This window comes from Rhipicephalus sanguineus, chromosome 9, assembly GCF_013339695.2.
Source record: "Rhipicephalus sanguineus isolate Rsan-2018 chromosome 9, BIME_Rsan_1.4, whole genome shotgun sequence".
Lineage (NCBI taxonomy): Eukaryota > Metazoa > Arthropoda > Arachnida > Ixodida > Ixodidae > Rhipicephalus > Rhipicephalus sanguineus.
This window is the reverse complement of record NC_051184.2, coordinates 135,798,460-135,816,723: the sequence shown is the minus strand read 5'-3', so window position 1 is coordinate 135,816,723 and position 18,264 is coordinate 135,798,460. Positions and strand designations below refer to the sequence as shown.

General features: G+C 50.5%; 1 protein-coding gene across 1 annotated transcript; it reads left to right on the top strand.

Moving 5' to 3' along the window:
* Positions 1 to 12,506: 12,506 nt before the first annotated feature.
* On the top strand, positions 12,507 to 17,284 carry LOC119405869 (uncharacterized protein K02A2.6-like). The gene is made up of 3 exons (XM_049419527.1): positions 12,507 to 14,472; positions 16,382 to 16,555; positions 17,118 to 17,284. Exons 1-3 carry the CDS (start codon positions 12,507 to 12,509, stop codon positions 17,282 to 17,284), a joined length of 2,307 nt encoding a protein of 768 aa, XP_049275484.1.
* The last annotated feature ends 980 nt before the right edge of the window (positions 17,285 to 18,264 follow it).

Here is an 18,264-nt window from a genome sequence, read left to right as displayed (position 1 = left end):
AATTTTGGTATATATCAATTTAACGAAACGGCCACAAGAGCACCAAGGCCGTGGCATGTGAATCATGCCGTTCATGACATGCATGTCTGAATATTCATGTGATGACTAGAGACTGGATTTTAGGCAAATGTCTACTTCGTTCCTTGCGCTCCTATCGCGCCCTTTTCATATATGAGCATAAGTTAGAGGTTAAGAAAGACCCTTATAGTGTTTTTATAGTGCCTATAAATTCCTATTTCTGGCGTTTGTGCCTAAATGCTTACAAATGCCTATAAATGCTTGTTCGCAAAATTGGCGCTTATGTGAACCCTATTTAGCCTCACATTTCGCTCTAAAGCGCAGTTTGAGACCGTTATCCATGTTACCGCGCAACGTTGGCTGTTCGGAACTATGGCGTTACCACAGTCACACCACTGTCACGTGATAACTTGTGGTTATAAAAGGTGGTGGCAATACTACCGTCTCATAGCTTAACCAAATGTGTTTAATAAAGAGCAGTGATATAACGTATCGGAGCATCTTGATCGAAGGCTTCTTTGTAAACCTGTGTATAAGAGTGGTGTGGTCAAGATGCAATAACACTATACTACAACCTCAAAGCTTAACAAAGAGTTTTAGATGTGAAGCATCTTATGGCGGAGTTCAATCCGGTGGTGGTGGTGGTGTGCGGCGTCACCACCCTTACTGCGCATGCGCAAACCCTCTGCCTTCCCCCTCTCCCCTTCCCCTCTCCACATTACCTATCCCTCCCCCTCTCCACATCACATCTCCCCTTCCCTTTCCCCTTCCCTTACCACTCCCCCTCTCCTTTACCCCTCTCCACTTCCCCTCTCCCCTTTCCCCCTCACCACTCCACCTCTAGAACGCGGGCTCTACATGCCGAAACACTGCTTCGCATCGCCTCATGGTCCCCTTTAGCGGAACTTGGGGGCCTTATGGAGTACCTCGAGTGCAAGACCGCCGATGTTCCGAAGGTATTCAAGCGAGGACTGCCGTCGTTTTTCTTGCGGAACGGGGTTCTCCTGAAGAAAAACTTCTCGCCACTTCGAGCCGACTACCTTCTTGTCGTGCCCTGATCATTGCGACCAGAAGTCCTCCAGGCCCTACACGACGACCCGACGGCTGGACACCTCGGTGTTTCCCGCACGCTCGCCAGAATACAGGAAAAATACTACTGGCCACGCCTTGCTGAGGACGTCACCCACTACGTTAAGACTTGCCGAGATTGCCAGCTACGGAAGACACCGCGGACTAGGCCAGCGGGACTTCTGCAGCCAATCGAACCACCTCACTGGCCGTTCCAGCTAATCGGGATGGACCTACTGGGGCCGTTCCCGACGTCGACTTCCGGCAACAAGTGGATCATCGTAGCAACTGACTACCTCACCCGCTACGCCGAGACAAAGGCCTTGCCCAAAGGCAGTGCGGCCGAGGTAGCCAAGTTCTTCGTGGAGAACATCGTATTGCGTCATGGCGCCCCAGAGGTCCTCATCACAGACAGAGGTACCGCCTTTACTGCGGACCTCACTCAGGCGATCTTCAAATACAGCGAGACGAGCCACCGTCGCACCACCGCCTACCACCCGCAGACCAATGGCCTCACGCGTCTAAATGAGACCATCGCCGACATGCTGGCCATGTACGTCGACGTTGAGCACAAGACGTGGGGCGCCGTCCTTCCGTACGTGACCTTCGCTTACAACACGGCCGTCCAAGAAACGACGCAGATGACGCCGTACAAGTTGGTCTACGGAAGGAGCCCGGCGACGACGCTCGACGCCATGCAACCGAACGTCACCGACGAAGAAAATCTCGACGCCGCCGCTTACTTACAACGTGCCGAAGAAGCTCGACAGCTCGCCCGCGTGCGCATCAAGACCCAGCAGAACACCGACAGCCGTCGCTACAATCTTCGACGACGCTTCGTGGAGTACCAGCCCGGCGACCGTGTCTGGGTCTGGACACCAATACGACGACGCGGACTAAGCGAGAAGCTTCTGCGTCGATTCTTCGGACCGTACAGGGTACTTCGACGTCTCGGCGCACTCGACTACGAGGTTGTCCCCGACGGCATCACGAACTCTCAGAGGCGCCGAGCTCGACCCGAGGTCGTGCATGTGGTGCGCCTTAAACCGTACTATGCACGTTAGCGCACCAGAGGACTCTAATGTTGGCTTTCTTTATTAGTTTTCTTTAGTATTGCATGTATTCTTGTTCTGTTTTTAAGCATCGGGACGATGCTTTTTCAGAGGGGGGCATTGCCGCGTGTCTTATGTTTCATGAGTTGAAGCTACACCCCCCAAGACTGTCAGCAACGCTCAGCGCAAACCGCGTCACATTGTTCGCGAAGCTTCCCGATCATTGTAGATCGTTTTGTTAAGATAGCGCGCCGCACGCGAATGTTCCAGCTTTGTCGAGAGATAACGCCGCCACCAGCGATATCGCTGGAAAGTTCGATAGCGCCTGTATAAAAGCCGACACGCTTGACCGCTTGTCAGTTGATCGACGGTCGACGCTCTGTTCGACGCTATCAGTGTATTGCTGTAGTTTGACCTTCAGTTTCCCGGCCACAAGTTCGGCCAAATAAACAGTTTCATCTCGGACGTGCTGACGGCTGTCTTCGTCGACGTCACGACCACGTGACAATATATATTGTTGTTTTCTCTGTGCGTGTTTAGCTTGTGTTCTGTGTACTACGCACTGCTGTAGCACGGCTGAACTACTTAAGTATTTACTTTTTGTTCATTTGTATACCAGTCCGCATTCCTGTGCAATGAGTTCAATAGCACTGTTCACACGAATACGCATACGCAGGTAAGAGTTTTAGCACAGAGCTTTCATCGTTTTATTACGTGCACGACAGCGATGCAACAAAGGTCCGGTTATTTTGTGGAATAAGTGTCGTTTTTATTTTTCAATATAATAATGTCCGCTGCCTTCCATCAATTAATAACAACTCCACGAAAAACGCCCAAGATAATGTGAAAAATAAGGATGAGCTCTTGCGTGAAATTATACGACATGAATGTAAGGCACGCCGTCGGCCTAAGAACACGGGTGGTACTGCATAAATTTCGCCGCAAGTTCAAATAGCGCGCGGCAACACCGTTTTACCACTGCCGTGTCATTCCATTGTGTGTGTTTTTTTAGGGACAGTTTGAGTACCGAAATCTCAGACTTCACTCGATAGAAATATTTTGCTGTAGCGCGACCACGACCGTAAAATAAAAGGACATCTTTAGCGCAACTAAAGCTCATCATGAACTACAGTGCCGTAGTTTCACACCTAACAACAAGGCGAAAGTGCATGAGCCTAGTTTTTGTTTACCACGGAGTCGCTAAAACGCTGCATTCACTCACAATTTAATGCTCATGTTAGGGACTATGCCAAGCGCACTTTACGATGAGCTTGAACCAGAAAGCGGCATCAGCACTGAAATGATTCTGGCGAACGAAGGGTACGTCACCAATACACAGCCCTCTCGAAAGTCGCACTCACTGATCTTACTACAATGCGCATGCAGCCGAGGAAGCCGATTTGCTTCTGTACACAATGTTAGGTATACGTACGAGCAGTTAAAATCGCGCTAACATAACAGAACAAACCGCCCTTTGAGAATGTGCAGGACGTACGCGCATATGCAAACACGACGTGGCTAGCAGACTACGCAGGGAGCAATCCACACTAGGCGCGCTTCAGCCAGTAGCCGCCAGGCGGCGACTCCGCTCGATCTCGCGGCCAATAGCGAAAGGAACGCGATTTTCCTCGCTAATATTTTATTGCGATAGCAATTATATGGACAGTCTCGGCTGGTTTTTGTCCGTCCCAGTCGCCGCCGCCGTCATGCATCGTATATGTATACGTATGTATATATATATATAAAAGCCCCCCCAAAAACAATTCATAAAATGCTTCATTACCAGCGATATGGCGCTGGTAATGTGGGCGTTGGCCGTTGGGCGCTGGGCGCGCTTTCAAGGTCGTCGCCGCGCTCCTGCGAATGCCGATGCTTTGCGCCCTACAGGGCGTGGTCGCCTTCGTGCGCTTATCTCAAGGAAAGAAGGAGGCGGGCGGGGGCTTGTATGTCTTGTGCTTTCCCCTCGATGTCCGCGCTGAAGTCACAGAGCGTACGAAGGTCACTTCGCTCGCTGTGGCGGCCGCGTTTGCGAAAGGAGCGCGCTGTTCAAACAGAAATAAGTAACAACTGCGACATTCAGTTCGCGCTCGTCCTGTGTGTTCGTTCGTTTCGTGCGTCCTGCTTTATGTTTCAGCAGTGCGCTTATTGTATCATGCGTCACGTGATAGTTCGCGCTCATCCTGTGTGCGTTCTTTTCGTGCGTCTTTTGGGCTCGAGTGACGCGCTGGCAATTTCGAGCTGCTTTCCGTTCTTCGCGTTACATTCCAATTTGTTGCTATCGCTATCGTTGCTTCGCCGTTGCGGCGAAACTGTGACTTTTTAGGTATCAGTTTACAAGAGGCACATGCAAACGGGCTAGTACGTTGGCAAATGTTAGTGTATAAAGTGGGTCATTCTGTCATGCATCCACCTTACCCCAGCGAATCTCATCAATTTGACCACTCTCAGTTTTTTATTCACGCTCGTGAGTCCTTCCGATCAAAATTGCTAGCACATAATTGCTTTTCTCGATATCTCTGACGATGTTCACTGATATGCGACCCTAATAAAAATAAGGGAGGCCTGGACAAGTGACAGGAGCATCTGTCCGTGAGCCTTCTTTTGCAGCATGTGAACGCGGATAGAGTAATTATGACAGAATTCATAATATGGGAATAAATGCAAAATGTGCACAACCATTCCCCGTAATTAATTAAGTGTGGTCGGTCAGTTCCTTTCCCGTAGGGTATAGCAGTGCGGAAAACTTCGAGATTTAATGTGTTCTTGGTTACGAGAAGGAACGACGCCACTAATCGTTTTCCCCGTTGGGAGAGGCAGGAGCATCATTGATCGCAGCCGTTTAATACGCAAACAGCACGAGCTCTAATGAGGAAAAAGGCCAGTGAGTATGCAGTACGTTCTTCGGAGACTTGATTTTCTGCTAGCTTACTAGGTAATGCGAGTCTCTCATCGTGAAACATTTGACTGCTGTCATGTCCCCTCATGCGAGAGGACAATGCACAGACGGCGTCCCTGCACGCTCAGCTTTTGCACAAATACTATCCATGTCACCTCACGTACGTGTATTCATATGGCTGTAAGGCTCAGGTGCTTTATATAAACATCGTTTCGATAAGGGAATAAGATGATATGCTGACCAGTACAATTAACTCAACTACGTACGGGCTGGAAATGAATAACAATAAATATATTAGAATTGTATCTAAGGAAACATTGTGGTAATGAGGCGGTGCAGTAGAACTTGCAGCCACAAATTTCCAACGGGCATTATAACGGTAACCGTTCTCGACCTCACATGGAGATAACACAATATTACCATACTGAGCAAGTGTGGCGACACTCAGCAGATTGTCGTCCTTAAAGTGCAGTCGTAGCAGACCAAAGCAAAAGAGTAAGACCATTTCAGAATCAAAGCGAAGTGACTTCACAGAAATGAGATAAAAAGACCTCTAGAGAAACTGGAAGATGGCGGGAAAACTGAAGGACGGCGTAACGAAGGCATGCAAAACCCGGCGCGCCATCAAGGATCTCTGACTTTCATATGGCAGTTCAAGCGGCGGCGACAAAATTCGGCCTAAAAGGACATGACAGTAACTTCAGTAAGTTGCAAAGAGATGGAAACAAAGACGTTCACCGAACCCCCGGAGAGTGGGGACTAGCCTGCTGACGAAAGCAGTGCTGTGTTCAACTTTTTCTTGTTGCGGTGACTTCAGTGCGGCTTTGTCGGCAGGGCGGCGCGGTTCGTTAGGCACCAACGGTTGGTGGCTGGGTTTTACGTTAAAATAAAAACTGGGTTTTGGTTTATTGCCACAGGCTGCAGGTGCATTAGGAGCACGAAGAACAAATAGTCCAAGAAGAATTGTACGTAGTTCGTGGTGCAACAAATAATAACGATCAGTGTGGTACGCCTGTGGGCCGACATGATCAAACGCGTAGTTTTTGTCAGAAAGACGTCATTTTCGATGGCAAAATATTAGTTTTTTTAATTACGCAGGTTTATTTTGAACCATGTGAAGGAAGAAATTTATGACAAGAAGCGGCCACAGAATATTTATTTACCTTTTTGCCGTGATATATTTAAATTTACTCACCCTTAGGGGCCATAAAGAGACACATGATAGCTCCAGAAAAATGGACAAGAGACTTGTTGGTTGCTATTCACGATCAGTACGTTTTAACCTAGCGTGAGAAGAGGTATAGTGAGACTGCGGGACAATTCATTTAGCGCCATATAAAAAAAGTCACAGTTTCGCCGCATGGGCGAAGCAATGAATGCGATAGCAAGGAACTAATGCTATACGAAGTGAGGCTCGCCAATGGATACTCTCAGTTTGAACAGCGCTTCTGTTGCAAAGGCGGCCGAAGCAGCGAAGGAAACTAGCGTGCTTCAAGTGTCGAGCTGTGATACTTGATAGTTCGCGCTCATCTTCTGTTTGTTCGTTTGGCGGCGTCCCTGAGCTCGAGTGACATTCGTACGCGCCGTAACATGAGCGCGGACATCACGGTGAAAGCGTGAAACATTCCTCTACCCCTCGCCACGAGAAAACCGCGCGAGCAGACAGCGGAACGGCAAGCTTCTCCCATGCGCAAATATAAGAAGAAGCGAGCGAGCTCGCCGACGACTTTTAAATGCGCCCGTCGGGCTCCTAGCGCCACCTCGCTGGTAATGAAGAAACGCTTATTATCGCCTGCTGTCTCCGAGTCCGTCCTGCGCTAAATTGTGTGTATATAACGCTCGCCGTTAACTACGCGGAGGATCTGCGTTTCGTGGCGTAGTGGATAGCGCCGCTCGCTGCGGAGCAACAGGTCCCTGGTTCGATTCCGCGCTTCGGAAGCATTTTTTCTGAGTTTTTTTTCTTTGGTGCCTTTATATATATATATACATACTTATACATATACGGTGCATGACGGCGGCGACGGCGACGGCAAAATCCAGCCGAGACTGTCCATATAATTGCTATCGCAATAAAATGTGGTTAATTCTTCACATGAAAAGGTGCACACCACGGAGGAAGGAAAGAGCGGAGGAGAGGGCATGCCCAGCCGGCGCGCTGGCAGAAATGTGTGGAGAAAATGACGTCATGGCGGCCATATCGACAGGGCACAATGGCGGCGTTGCTTTGGTTACGTGGCGCGCCGTGTTGTGCAGTGTAGCTGGCGTAGCGGCGGCGGCTTGAGCGCTTCTGTAGGTCTCGTACCGAACCATGGCGGATATCCATTTTTTGTGCCGCGTTGTTCGCTACGAGGTGTCCAACTAGTGGTTATTGTATCTAGCAACGTTTACAAAACCTGCTGGTAGCCACGGGGCCTCAACAGTGCGTGGAACGAGCGCGTATCCACGTACCGTGCAGTGGATAAAGGAGATGAAGTACTTATTTGAAGTGCTTAAAATAAACGGGCTTAGCCATCATGACGGAAAGCTTGTTTATTTGGTTATGCAATTGTTTACCCTCGTAGCCGAATCTCAGTTTGCCAACCGAACGATACGGCTAGTCGAACGTTCCGTACTGCGTGCCCTCACTGCAGACGTTTCGTCAGTTACAGAAGCCATCACTGCAGTCGACGCGAGAAACGTCAGACTCCTAAACTGCCTAAACCACCAAGAGAAGCTCGCGCGCTCCTTGCTTTTTCACCTCGGACGCTGAAGAAGGGCATTCAAGGGTAGACAGACGAGCCGACGAACGCTGTAGGCTCGTGCGCAACTGCAACGCACGAAATGATTTCTCCAGCGGTATCGCGCTGGCCCAGCGTGTTGGATTCCGTTCAGTTGGTTTCGGATCGCCACGGCACGTGCGCCGCGCGGCCCACGTGCTTTTCGAGCAGGAGAGAGCGACGCGCCTTCCACTACGATGTTCGCACGTAAACAAGAGAGGAGGATCTGCCCGGTCAATATGGCCGACTTCCGGCTTCACCGAGAGTGACGCCAGGGCCCCTCCTCTGCTCTTTCCTTCCTCCGTGGTGCACGCGTAATTTCACATGTATAGAAAAGCAAGGAATAAATGCTCGCGTAAAACCAGCGATGGTAATTGATACTTTATAAATGGAAAGGCTCGACAAAATGTAAATTTGTCGAGCCTTGGTGACCGGAACACGAGGTCCCGGTCACCATTCCCGATTTTGATGAAATGTACTGTAAGTCTAGGCATTACACCCAGAACAATGGTTTCGCAGTTAGTCTTGCGAAAAAAAATTTTGTTCGATTAAAAAAAAATATAAAAATTTCGGCCGCAAAAGACACTTTACCGCCAATTTCGCGAGTTTTGAATTTTGAGCGCACCTAGGGAAAAACGGTGCACTTCTCGGTCACAATATTTATTCCCCTTAAAGAAGAAGTGAAATACAATCTTATGAGTCTGTTATTTCCCTTGCTTGTCGAAGCACGTTTGAAGAAAAAAATCACGACCTTCGCAAATTGCACAAAATACCTGTATTTCAGGAATTTCTTGCTGCGAGCACACTAAAGTGAGGACAATAAAAATCGGTACATATTAACTTTGATACCTTCGCTCTCATTTAAAATAATTTGTGTGGTTTTATCGCGCTCTGTTTCACTCGATAATTGGTCTGAAACGTAAGTGATTTACCAAAAACGCCGTACTTTGAAAATGATTTTCTCAAAAAGGCCATTTTTAATTTTTTTAAAAATCCCTCTGATTGAAGTCAAGGACGTCGTCTACCATTCTGCAGAAAACACTTTGCATTATTTTGGTTGCTAACAAGTTATAGTGTGTCAAATGTGACCATGCCATCCTAGCGGCCGCGTTGTTCGTTATGTGCTGAAACTCGGATATAAGTTGTTAAAATGACTTGTACGTGACATAATCACAAATAAGCAGCTCCACACCAACAAATGCGCAGCCAGGTGTCATAGTTCAGCAAGCTTTGTCTTGCGATCAGCCGCTTGACAAACCCGCAACAGCAACCGCTCGATGCTGCGGGCACACACATTACATGAGCGCCGCTTCGACTGCGGATGAGCTCCGCTTGCGCGCCAAACTACGCTCAGAGGACAAACGAGAGAAGGAATGCATCACTGTGAACCTGAAAGGCTGTTATGTGCCAACAAATGTCATACTATGCAACGAAAACTCTGCCGGCAATTTCCCAGTGAGCGCCTCCAGTAGTGCGCTCATGTGTTGCTTTCTCTCCTCTGATGGCCTAAAGATAATAAGGTTCATTCTATGAGCAACATATCACACAAAAGAAAGCCATTGACATCTAAAGAAAGCTGTCATACGTGATTCCGATGGTGGAACAACACAAACTGCAGTTGTTCATTCATGTGAGACCGAAGTACACCCGGGCTGACAGATCCCCAGAGCTCCAATTAATACTTGCAGGCAAGACGATCAGGAGAGTAGCGCAGCTGCGAATTCTGGGTATGCACGTCCAGGAAACGGGGAGCACCGCGCACACCCTTGCGAATCTCAAGCGCACGGTCAGGGGTATAACCAGCCTCTTGGGTCGCATCGCTCGCAGTAGAAAAGGAATGCGCGAAGCTGACACCTTACGGCTAGTGCACGCCTTCGTAGTCAGCCGTATTACCTATGCACTGCCTTTTCAAGCAACTCGTAGGACAGGCATCGAGCACGCGGACCGACTCCTTCGAAGCGCCTGCAAGGCAGCCCTAGGGCTGCCGCAAAACGCCAGCACCGCAGCTCTTTCTCAGCTCGGGATGCTCAACACATATGGAGAATATGCAACTGCTATGCTCCTTGCGCAGCGGGAACGGCTAAACACCACGCCACAAGGACTGGCTATACTGACCAAGCTTGGCTTTCCTCTTGCCCCGCAGTACAGTGGAGACAGCACAGAATTAATCCCCCCGACTATACGTTCACAGATACACGTGGCACCAATACCGCGTCACATGCACCCGGACTTCCACAGCGCGCGACGCCAAGCTCGTGCACGAAAGCTTCGCAACTACGGCACTGATTCTGACGTGTACTACATGGACGCCTGCCCCTCCGGACTTCCACAGCGCGCGACGCCAAGCTCGTGCACGAAAGCTTCGCAACTACGGCACTGATCCTGACGTGTACTACATGGACGCCTGCCCCTCCGGCCCCACTCCAAGTGGGTCCCGCAAGTACACGGCAGTGGCAAGTAATAGAGGACAACTGGTGGCAGCAGCGACGATACGCACATCTTCCGTGGCAACAGCGGAGGCCGCTGCAATCGCCCTGGCCATCACAGATGCAGACAAGCGAGGTACAAACTCCACCGTCCTCACGGATTCACAAAGAGCATGTCGACTTTACATGCATGGCACACTACCACGAACTGTTCTCAGAATCCTAGGCTCGCACATCGCATCTGACCACGGCATCATTTGGTGCCCGACACATACGGGTGTTCCCGGGAATGAACGGGCCGACCGACTCACTCGCGCAAATCGCTCTTGCTTGTAGTTGTCGTAGGGTTGTCGCTTCGTTGCGTGTCAGATCCCTATGGGGTGGTGGATATTTGATGTGGCTTGTCCTGTACCACTGCAGGACTTCGTCGTACTGGGTGATGGCGTAATTGACGTCTTCGCTGTCTGGGTCCGTTGCCGGTTCGCTCTCGAGGGGCAGTTATGGGAGCCCGCGTCTTGTTAGCGCGTGCGCTTCCCTGTCTGCCTCTTCGTTGCGGTTTGGCCCGTCCGGTTCGTTTAGGTCCTCAGTATGTGCCGGAAACCATTTGATTGTGACATTATTTGTCATTCTTCGGTGTTGTGTTAGCGCGGTTAGCACCCTCGTCGTGGTGGGGTGGACGCTGTCGTGCGAGTAGTTGATGACCGCCGTCTTCGCATCGCTCAGTATCGTGTGACAGCCTGTAGTGTGCATTGCAAGCGCTATGGCGTATTCTTCCGCCTGCGCTGGTGTTTTGCATCTGATACTTCCTGCAGAGGTGATTTCTCCGGTGCTTGCCCTAAGAACAGCCGCTGCATAGGCATTCTTCATGTGGGGGTATTTGGCCACGTCCACGTAATAGGCGTGTGGATCCTCCGATGGTTCTTCGTTAGCGCAATCGCTCGTGCCAAACACATCTGTCCGGAAATCTACCACACAGATAAGTGCCGAAGGTGCGGGAGGGCACGAGCCACCCAGAACCACATACACTGGGAGTGCTTGCCTCCCCCACCCAACACCCAAAACGGGCAGATACCCGAAGAGATCGACAAGAAGATCACCAGCGAGGAGTACGAAACTCAACGGGACATAGTTCGGCACGTCCTCGAACTCCTGGACCTGCAGAAATCCGGCACGACGGACCGCTCGCAGGAGGTCAGCTAGGGGAATCCAGGACCTCGGCTACCAACTTGCAGCAAAAGACACGAGCAAGCCTACCCACAGAGACAAGGTCCAGCACGTGACATGCCACCCTCGCAGCGCGAGGGGCTCCCTTCGCGGCTGAGAGGCTCGCATGCACGCAAGAGTCTCCACCACCCCATTCCCTCTCCTTGTTTTGCCGGATCGTTCAATAAAGTTGTTCACTCACACTCACTAACTCGCGCAAGTACATACCGAGCGACAGATGCCCCTGTCGACGAAACCATAGCCCCTGACAACGAGGAGCGACCGAGCGGTCGAGCCGACATCCTCGAAGCTCAACGGCTCGAGCGACGCACTATGGCACCACCTCACCCGAATCTGAACAGAGAGCAATCGAGAGACTGGCGCAGACTGCAGACGAACGCGTACCCCAACCTACACACACTTTCTAAGATACACCCCTCCGAATATCGAGATGAATGCCCCTGGTGCGGAGGGATACCGACACTGACACACATCACATACAGCTGTACCTCGCATCCTGTTGCGGCAAACTCCACGCTCATAAAAACACACACATTACCACACTGGTCGTGGGAGGCGCGACTCTCGGATCAGGCCTTGGGAAGCCAACTGGCAACCCTGGACCAGGCCCGGCGAGCTGCAATGGCACTGGACGAAGGGCCCCAGCCACTTTAGGTGCTAATAGGAATAGTTAATAAACGTTTATTCTCTCTCTCTCATCTCATGCCAGAATACTTGTGTCAGCCGGAAATGAAAAGAAGTGTGTCCAAGTCCATTGCTTCGTTAAAAAACCGCTCTTACAACACTGTATTGTTGTGCGTCCGCAGATAGAATATTCAACGCAATTCCAGCGTTTATCAAGATATTTTGTGGCTTCGGGCATTGTAGTGTTATCAAGCACGCGTACTGATGTATAACAAGAGCAGTACTATTTGCACGTGTCGTACTCTTGCTTATCAGGACTAGCCATGTGATCTTTTCTGTTTTTAAAGCCAGTAACACCGAGCAATAAACGGTCTTTCGTTCTGCCCCTTCTGCCGGCTACGTTCCGTTACTTCAGTGGCGACGAAGATGGGATAGTTGCACGATGACAGCCAGGCCACCCGAGTACGACGACACGACCAGTAGCTGGAGGACTTACCGTGTCCGTTTGGAGGCCTTTTTTGAGGGCCATGGCATCACGGATCCAGGAAAACGGCGTGCGCTTCTGGTATCGGCACTAAGTGACAGTGTTGTTCGCGTGCTTCAGGGGCAGTGCCAGTCAGAATCTGTGAACAGCCTTAGCTATGACGCCGTCGTACAGCTGCTGGACAACCACTTCGATCCACAAGCTAATGAGATTGCAGCGAGCTACGCTTTTTTCATGCGGAATCAAGCAGAAGGCGAAAAGGTACGGGACTATATCACTGACCTGAGACGTCTCGCAAAGGATTGCAATTTCGAGAAGTTTTTGGACCGCATGTTGCGGGATCGGATTGTCTGCGGAATCCGTGACGAACAAGCTCGACGACACATGTCGCAAAGGAAGTTGAATTTGGCTGAGGCAGAGGCTTTTGCTCTAGCGGCAGAAACAGCGGAAACGAATGTGCGGGCTATGCAAGAGAGGAGCTTCAACGACAACGGTGTCGCCAATTTTGTACAGAGGCACAGGATGAATCCGCAGAAATCCGGACAAGGGTATGCATCCATGACCGAGTCTACTCAATGCTGGAGATGTGGCTCGAACCATGCTTCGGAAATGTGCAGGCACAAGAAAGCGACCTGCCACAAGTGCGGCAGGAAGGGACACCTGGCGAGAAGGTGCTCCAGCGGTCGCGGTAACCCCTCGGGAACTTACGCTGTGAAGGCGCTAGACGGCAGTGAAGAAGAAATGCTCTACGCTTTGGTGGCTCACAGCTACAGTAGCAACGAATTCGTTCGGCCATTCGAAAGGGATTTCATCTGGGAGGGCCGGAAACTGCGCATGCTGGTGGATACGGGGTCCACTATCAGCGTAATTCCAAAGAGGGTATTCGAGAAACACCGTGAACTGTGGCCGACACTGGAGAAGACTTCACTACGCCTGACGTGCTTCCTGGGGCCGCTGCCGGTCCTTGGCCGAGTGGCCATGAAAGTCAAATGCGGTAACACGGAAGTGGAGAGCTCGCTAGTTGTAGTGGATTGCGATGGGCCTCTGCTGTGCGGCCGGAACACCATCCAAGCCTTCCGGAATGCTGGCATGGCGCTACTGGAAGAATGTGCGCCGGACAAGGTAAATGTGGTTCGATGTGACGCAGCCACGGCGCAAATGGTGGCGGAATTTCCAGAAATTTTCGAGAGGTTGGGTTGTTGCGAGGGGCCGCCTGTGAAGCTACACAAAAAAGAGGCTGCTGTACCACGCTTTTGTAAGGCTCGACCAGTGCCATTTGCGCTTCGGGATAAGGTGTCGGCAGAAATCGACCGCCAAGTACAGGAAGGAGTGCTTTCACCAGTGCGAGTTTCAGAGTGGGCTACGCCCGTCGTGCCCGTAGTGAAACGTAACGGAGATATCAGGCTGTGCGGGGACTTCAAATTGACCGTGAATCCGGCAACACATTTGGAACAATACCCGTTGCCGAAAATTGAGGACATATTCGCATCTCTGTATGGGGGAGAGGTGTTCACCACTTTGGATTTGCGGCACGCATATAATCAACTTCCACTGGACGACGAGGCACGAAAAATGGCTGTGTTGAACACACACAAGGGGTTGTTTGCATACAACAGCCTCGCTTTCGGCATCGCATCTGCTCCGGCTTTGTTCCAGCGCCGCCTCGAGTCCATTCTGCAAGGCCTGCCTCGCGTCAAGGTATACTTGGATGACATCATCATAGCCGAAAAGCAGAACGACGACTCCACTCTGCGGCGAGTCTTTGAGCGGCTACGGGACAATGGCCTCAAGTTGAACCTTGACAAATGCAGGTTCCGCGAGAAGCAAGTATCGTTCTTGGGCCACAAGATCGACGCAACGGGTCTCCACCCCCCCCCCCCCCGACAATATGGAAGCCATCACCGCTGCACCAAGACCAGAGACGGTGAGCCAGCTCAAATCATTTTTGGGACTGATCACTTATTACGCCAAGTTTTTGCCTAACCTTGCCACCACGCTGGATCCACTCTATCGGCTGCTGGCTAAAGCAGCGCGATGGCAATGGAGAGCCGAGCACGAGGAAGCCTTCAAGGCAGCCAAGTGCGCTATGGTGAAAGCGGGACTTCTCGTACACTACGACCCCGGAAAGCCGTTGCGGCTTGAATGCGATGCGTCACCGGTTGGGGTCAGCGCGGTGCTATCACACCGAATTGGGAACCGAGATTACCCCATATCTTTCCGCTCGAGAACCCTGACAGCTGCTGAGCGAAATTATTCGCAATTGGAGAAAGAAGCGTTGGCCTTGGTGTTCGGCGTTATCAAGTTCCGAGATTACCTGTTGGCGAAGCATTTTACTCTGGTGACAGATCACAAGCCATTGACGGGACTGTTTCATCCGGAGAGGCCGATTCCGCATATGGCAGCAGCAAGAATTCAACGGTGGGCATTGCTACTCTCGGCTTACCAATATGACCTCGAGTACCGCCAAGGACAGCTAAATGCTAACGCAGACGCTCTCAGTCGTCTACCATTGCCGTGCTTGGAGGATCGAGGAGGGCAAGAACCCATGGAATACGTGCTCTACACACGGGGCCTAAATTCCATGGCCCTTTCCGCTCAGCAATTAGCAGACCTGAGCCGCACGGACAATACGCTTCATCAGATCAGGGTATGGATGACGCGCGGCTGGCCACGGCGCTTTTCTGCGGAACAGCAACACTTTATGCCGTACTTTTCGCGCCGTGACGAGCTCGCGGCCAGTCATGATCTGATTTATTGGGGCCATCGAGTAGTGTTGCCTGATGGGGCGCGACGATGCATGTTAAGCGAACTGCATGACAGTCACCCCGGTATCAGCGCGATGAAGCGCACAGCGCGTGCATTTTTTTGGTACCCCGGATCATAGGTCAGCAAAAAATGTGGAGCTCACTCAGACTCACTCATGAAACATATTTTGCCCTTAGAGCTCACTCGGACTCAGACTCACGAAAATTTTCCTCAACCGGACTCACTCGGACTCAGACTCACTGAAACTTTTCTCAGCCGGACTCACTCGGACTCAAACTCTCGAAATTATTACTCGGACTCACTCAGACTCACGGCTCTGTCTGAGTCTGAGTGAGTCTGAGTGAGTCGACTCATGAGTCTGTTAGCGTATAGTTGGTTTTATTGACTATGGTGTGAATGCTCTTTCACACCAATATCTCGCATAATTTGTGCTCTACTTGGCACCTTTTCATCTTGTACCTTCAAAATATGAGTTATCAGTGTTTGCAATCCAGTAAGGACATTTTTATTGAAAGGGATGACTCAGACGAAATATTTTTATCAAAACATCCTGTGAAAGAGTTTTCGGGGGCAGTTCATGACACCCTCCCCCCACCTCTGATCAATAAATATAGTGTATGAACTCTAGGGCTTTGAAGTATGTGTGAGTCGACGGGACCATAAACGTGAGCCGACATAAGGCTGATAGTAAAGCTGAAGTGGCGTAGATAGAACGATATGTCGGCAAAAGGGTGTGGAGCTCACTCAGACTCACTCAAGACACATAATTTGTGCTTAGAGCTTACTCGGACTCAGACTCACCAAAGTTCTCTTCAACCGGACTCACTCGGACTCAGACTCACTAAAAATTTTCTCAACCGGACTCACTCGGACTCAAGCTCACCGAAATATTACTCACCCGGACTCACTCAGACTCAGACTCACAGCTCGATCTGAGTCTGAGTGAGTGTGAGTGAGTCGACTCATGAGTGAGTTTGCCGCCCTATGCCCCGGATTAGACAGGGACATCGAACGGTTGGTTCAAAGTTGCCCTCAGTGTATACAATGTTGGCCCATGCCTGCCGCAGAAGTTCCGTCTCCTTGGCCGACGAGCAACAAACCATGGTACAGGTTGCACATGGATTTTGCGGGCCCCATCAATGGCTACCAAGTTTTTGTGCTGGTGGACGCCGAGACTAAATGGATTGAGGCCATACCTTTGAAGACCGCCACGGCGGAGGCCACCATTCACGTACTTCAAGGTATTTTCGCACGTTTTGGCCTCCCGTACTGCTTAGTATCGGATAACGGACCACAGTTTTCAAGTGCCACCATGTCGAGTTTCTTGCAGGAAAACCACGTGCAACACGTGAGAACAGCCCCATACTATCCGCAGTCAAATGGGTTGGCGGAACGGGCCGTGCGGACCATAAAGGAAGGGCTTCGAAAGAATCCGACAGGTACGTTGCAAGAACGACTGATGAAGTTCTTATTACGTTACAGAACGGAAGGAGGAAAATCGCCAACAGAACTGCTGTTGGGCTTTCGTCCCCGAACCAGGCTGACGGCTTCGCTCACAGACAAAAAGGTGGCCGAAAATGATGGTTCCGGCGAACCTGTGCAAGCACAAGCAAAAGCCCAAACGCGGTTCCCACCAGGAAGGCGTGTATGGTCGCGCCAGTACCAGTCTCGTCAGAGATGGATGCCGGCGACAGTAGTGTCCACGACCGGAGCACGCATGGTTACACTAGAAACACCGGAGGGACCGCAGCGGCGCCACGTAGATCAACTTCGGCCACGGCTCGACTCAGGGTCATCACCTAGCAAGCCCATCCAAGTCAACGACGAAGCTCAGTGTACTTCCAAGGAGGCAGACGCTCGTGAAGATACGGGCGTACGAGAAGTCAACTCTCAAGCCGAAGACCAACAACCACTACGGCGTTCGACTCGCCAGCGGAAACGACCGGATCGTCTCGCTTACTCTAGCTTAGGGGGGAGGGATGTAGTGTTATCAAGCACGCGTACTGATGTATAACAAGAGCAGTACTATTTGCACGTGTCGTACTCTTGCTTATCAGGACTAGCCATGTGACCTTTTCTGTTTATAAAGCCAGTAACACCGAGCAATAAACGGTCTTTCGTTCTGCCCCTTCTGCCGGCTACGTTCCGTTACTTCAGGCATAACATCAGGGAAAAAAATACATGCCTGCTCTATTGAAGGCGCTCACTGGGAAATTGCCGGCAGAGCTTTCGTTGTATAGTATGACATTTTTTGGCACTTAACAGCCTTTAACTTTTACAGTGATGCATTCCTTCTCTCGTTTGTCCTCTGAGCGTAGTTTGACGCGCAAGCGGAGCTCATCCGCACTCGAAGCGGCACTGATGTGAGTGCCCGCAGCATCGAGCGGCCGCTGCTGCGGGTTTGTCAAGCGGCTGATCTCAAGGCAAATCTTGCTGAACCATGACACCTGGCTGCGCATTTGTTGGTGTGGAGCTGCTGCTTTGCGATTATGTCACGTACAAGTATTTTTAACGACTTATATCCGAGTTTCAGCCCATAACGAACAACGCGGCCGCTAGGATGACATGGTCACATTTGACGCACTATAACTTGTTAGCAACCAAAATAATGCAACGTTTCTTTCTGCAGAATGGTAGATGACGTCCTTGACTTCAATCAGAGGGATTTAAAAAAAATTAAAAATGGCCTTTTTGAGAAAATTATTTTAAAAGTTCGGCGTTTTTGGTAAATTACTTACGTTTCAGCCCAAATATCGAGTAAAACGGAGCAGGATAAAACCACACAAATTGTTTTAAAAGATAGCGAAAGTATCAAAGTTAATATGTACTGATTTTTATTATCCTCACTTTAACTTGCTTGCAACAATAAATTCCTGAAATACAGCTACTTTGTGCGATTTGCCAAGTTTGTAATTTTTTTCTTCAAAAGTGCTTCGACAAGCAAGGGAAA

Bases quoted from the DNA above. Each gene is read 5' to 3' on its own strand.
- LOC119405869 (XM_049419527.1), top strand. From the start codon at position 12,507: ATGACAGCCAGGCCACCCGAGTACGACGACACGACCAGTAGCTGGAGG. The intron at 14,473-16,381 runs GTGAGCCAGCTC...TGCCTGCCGCAG, and splicing joins CTGCACCAAGACCAGAGACG to AAGTTCCGTCTCCTTGGCCG. The intron at 16,556-17,117 runs GTATTTTCGCAC...GTCATCACCTAG, and splicing joins CACCATTCACGTACTTCAAG to CAAGCCCATCCAAGTCAACG.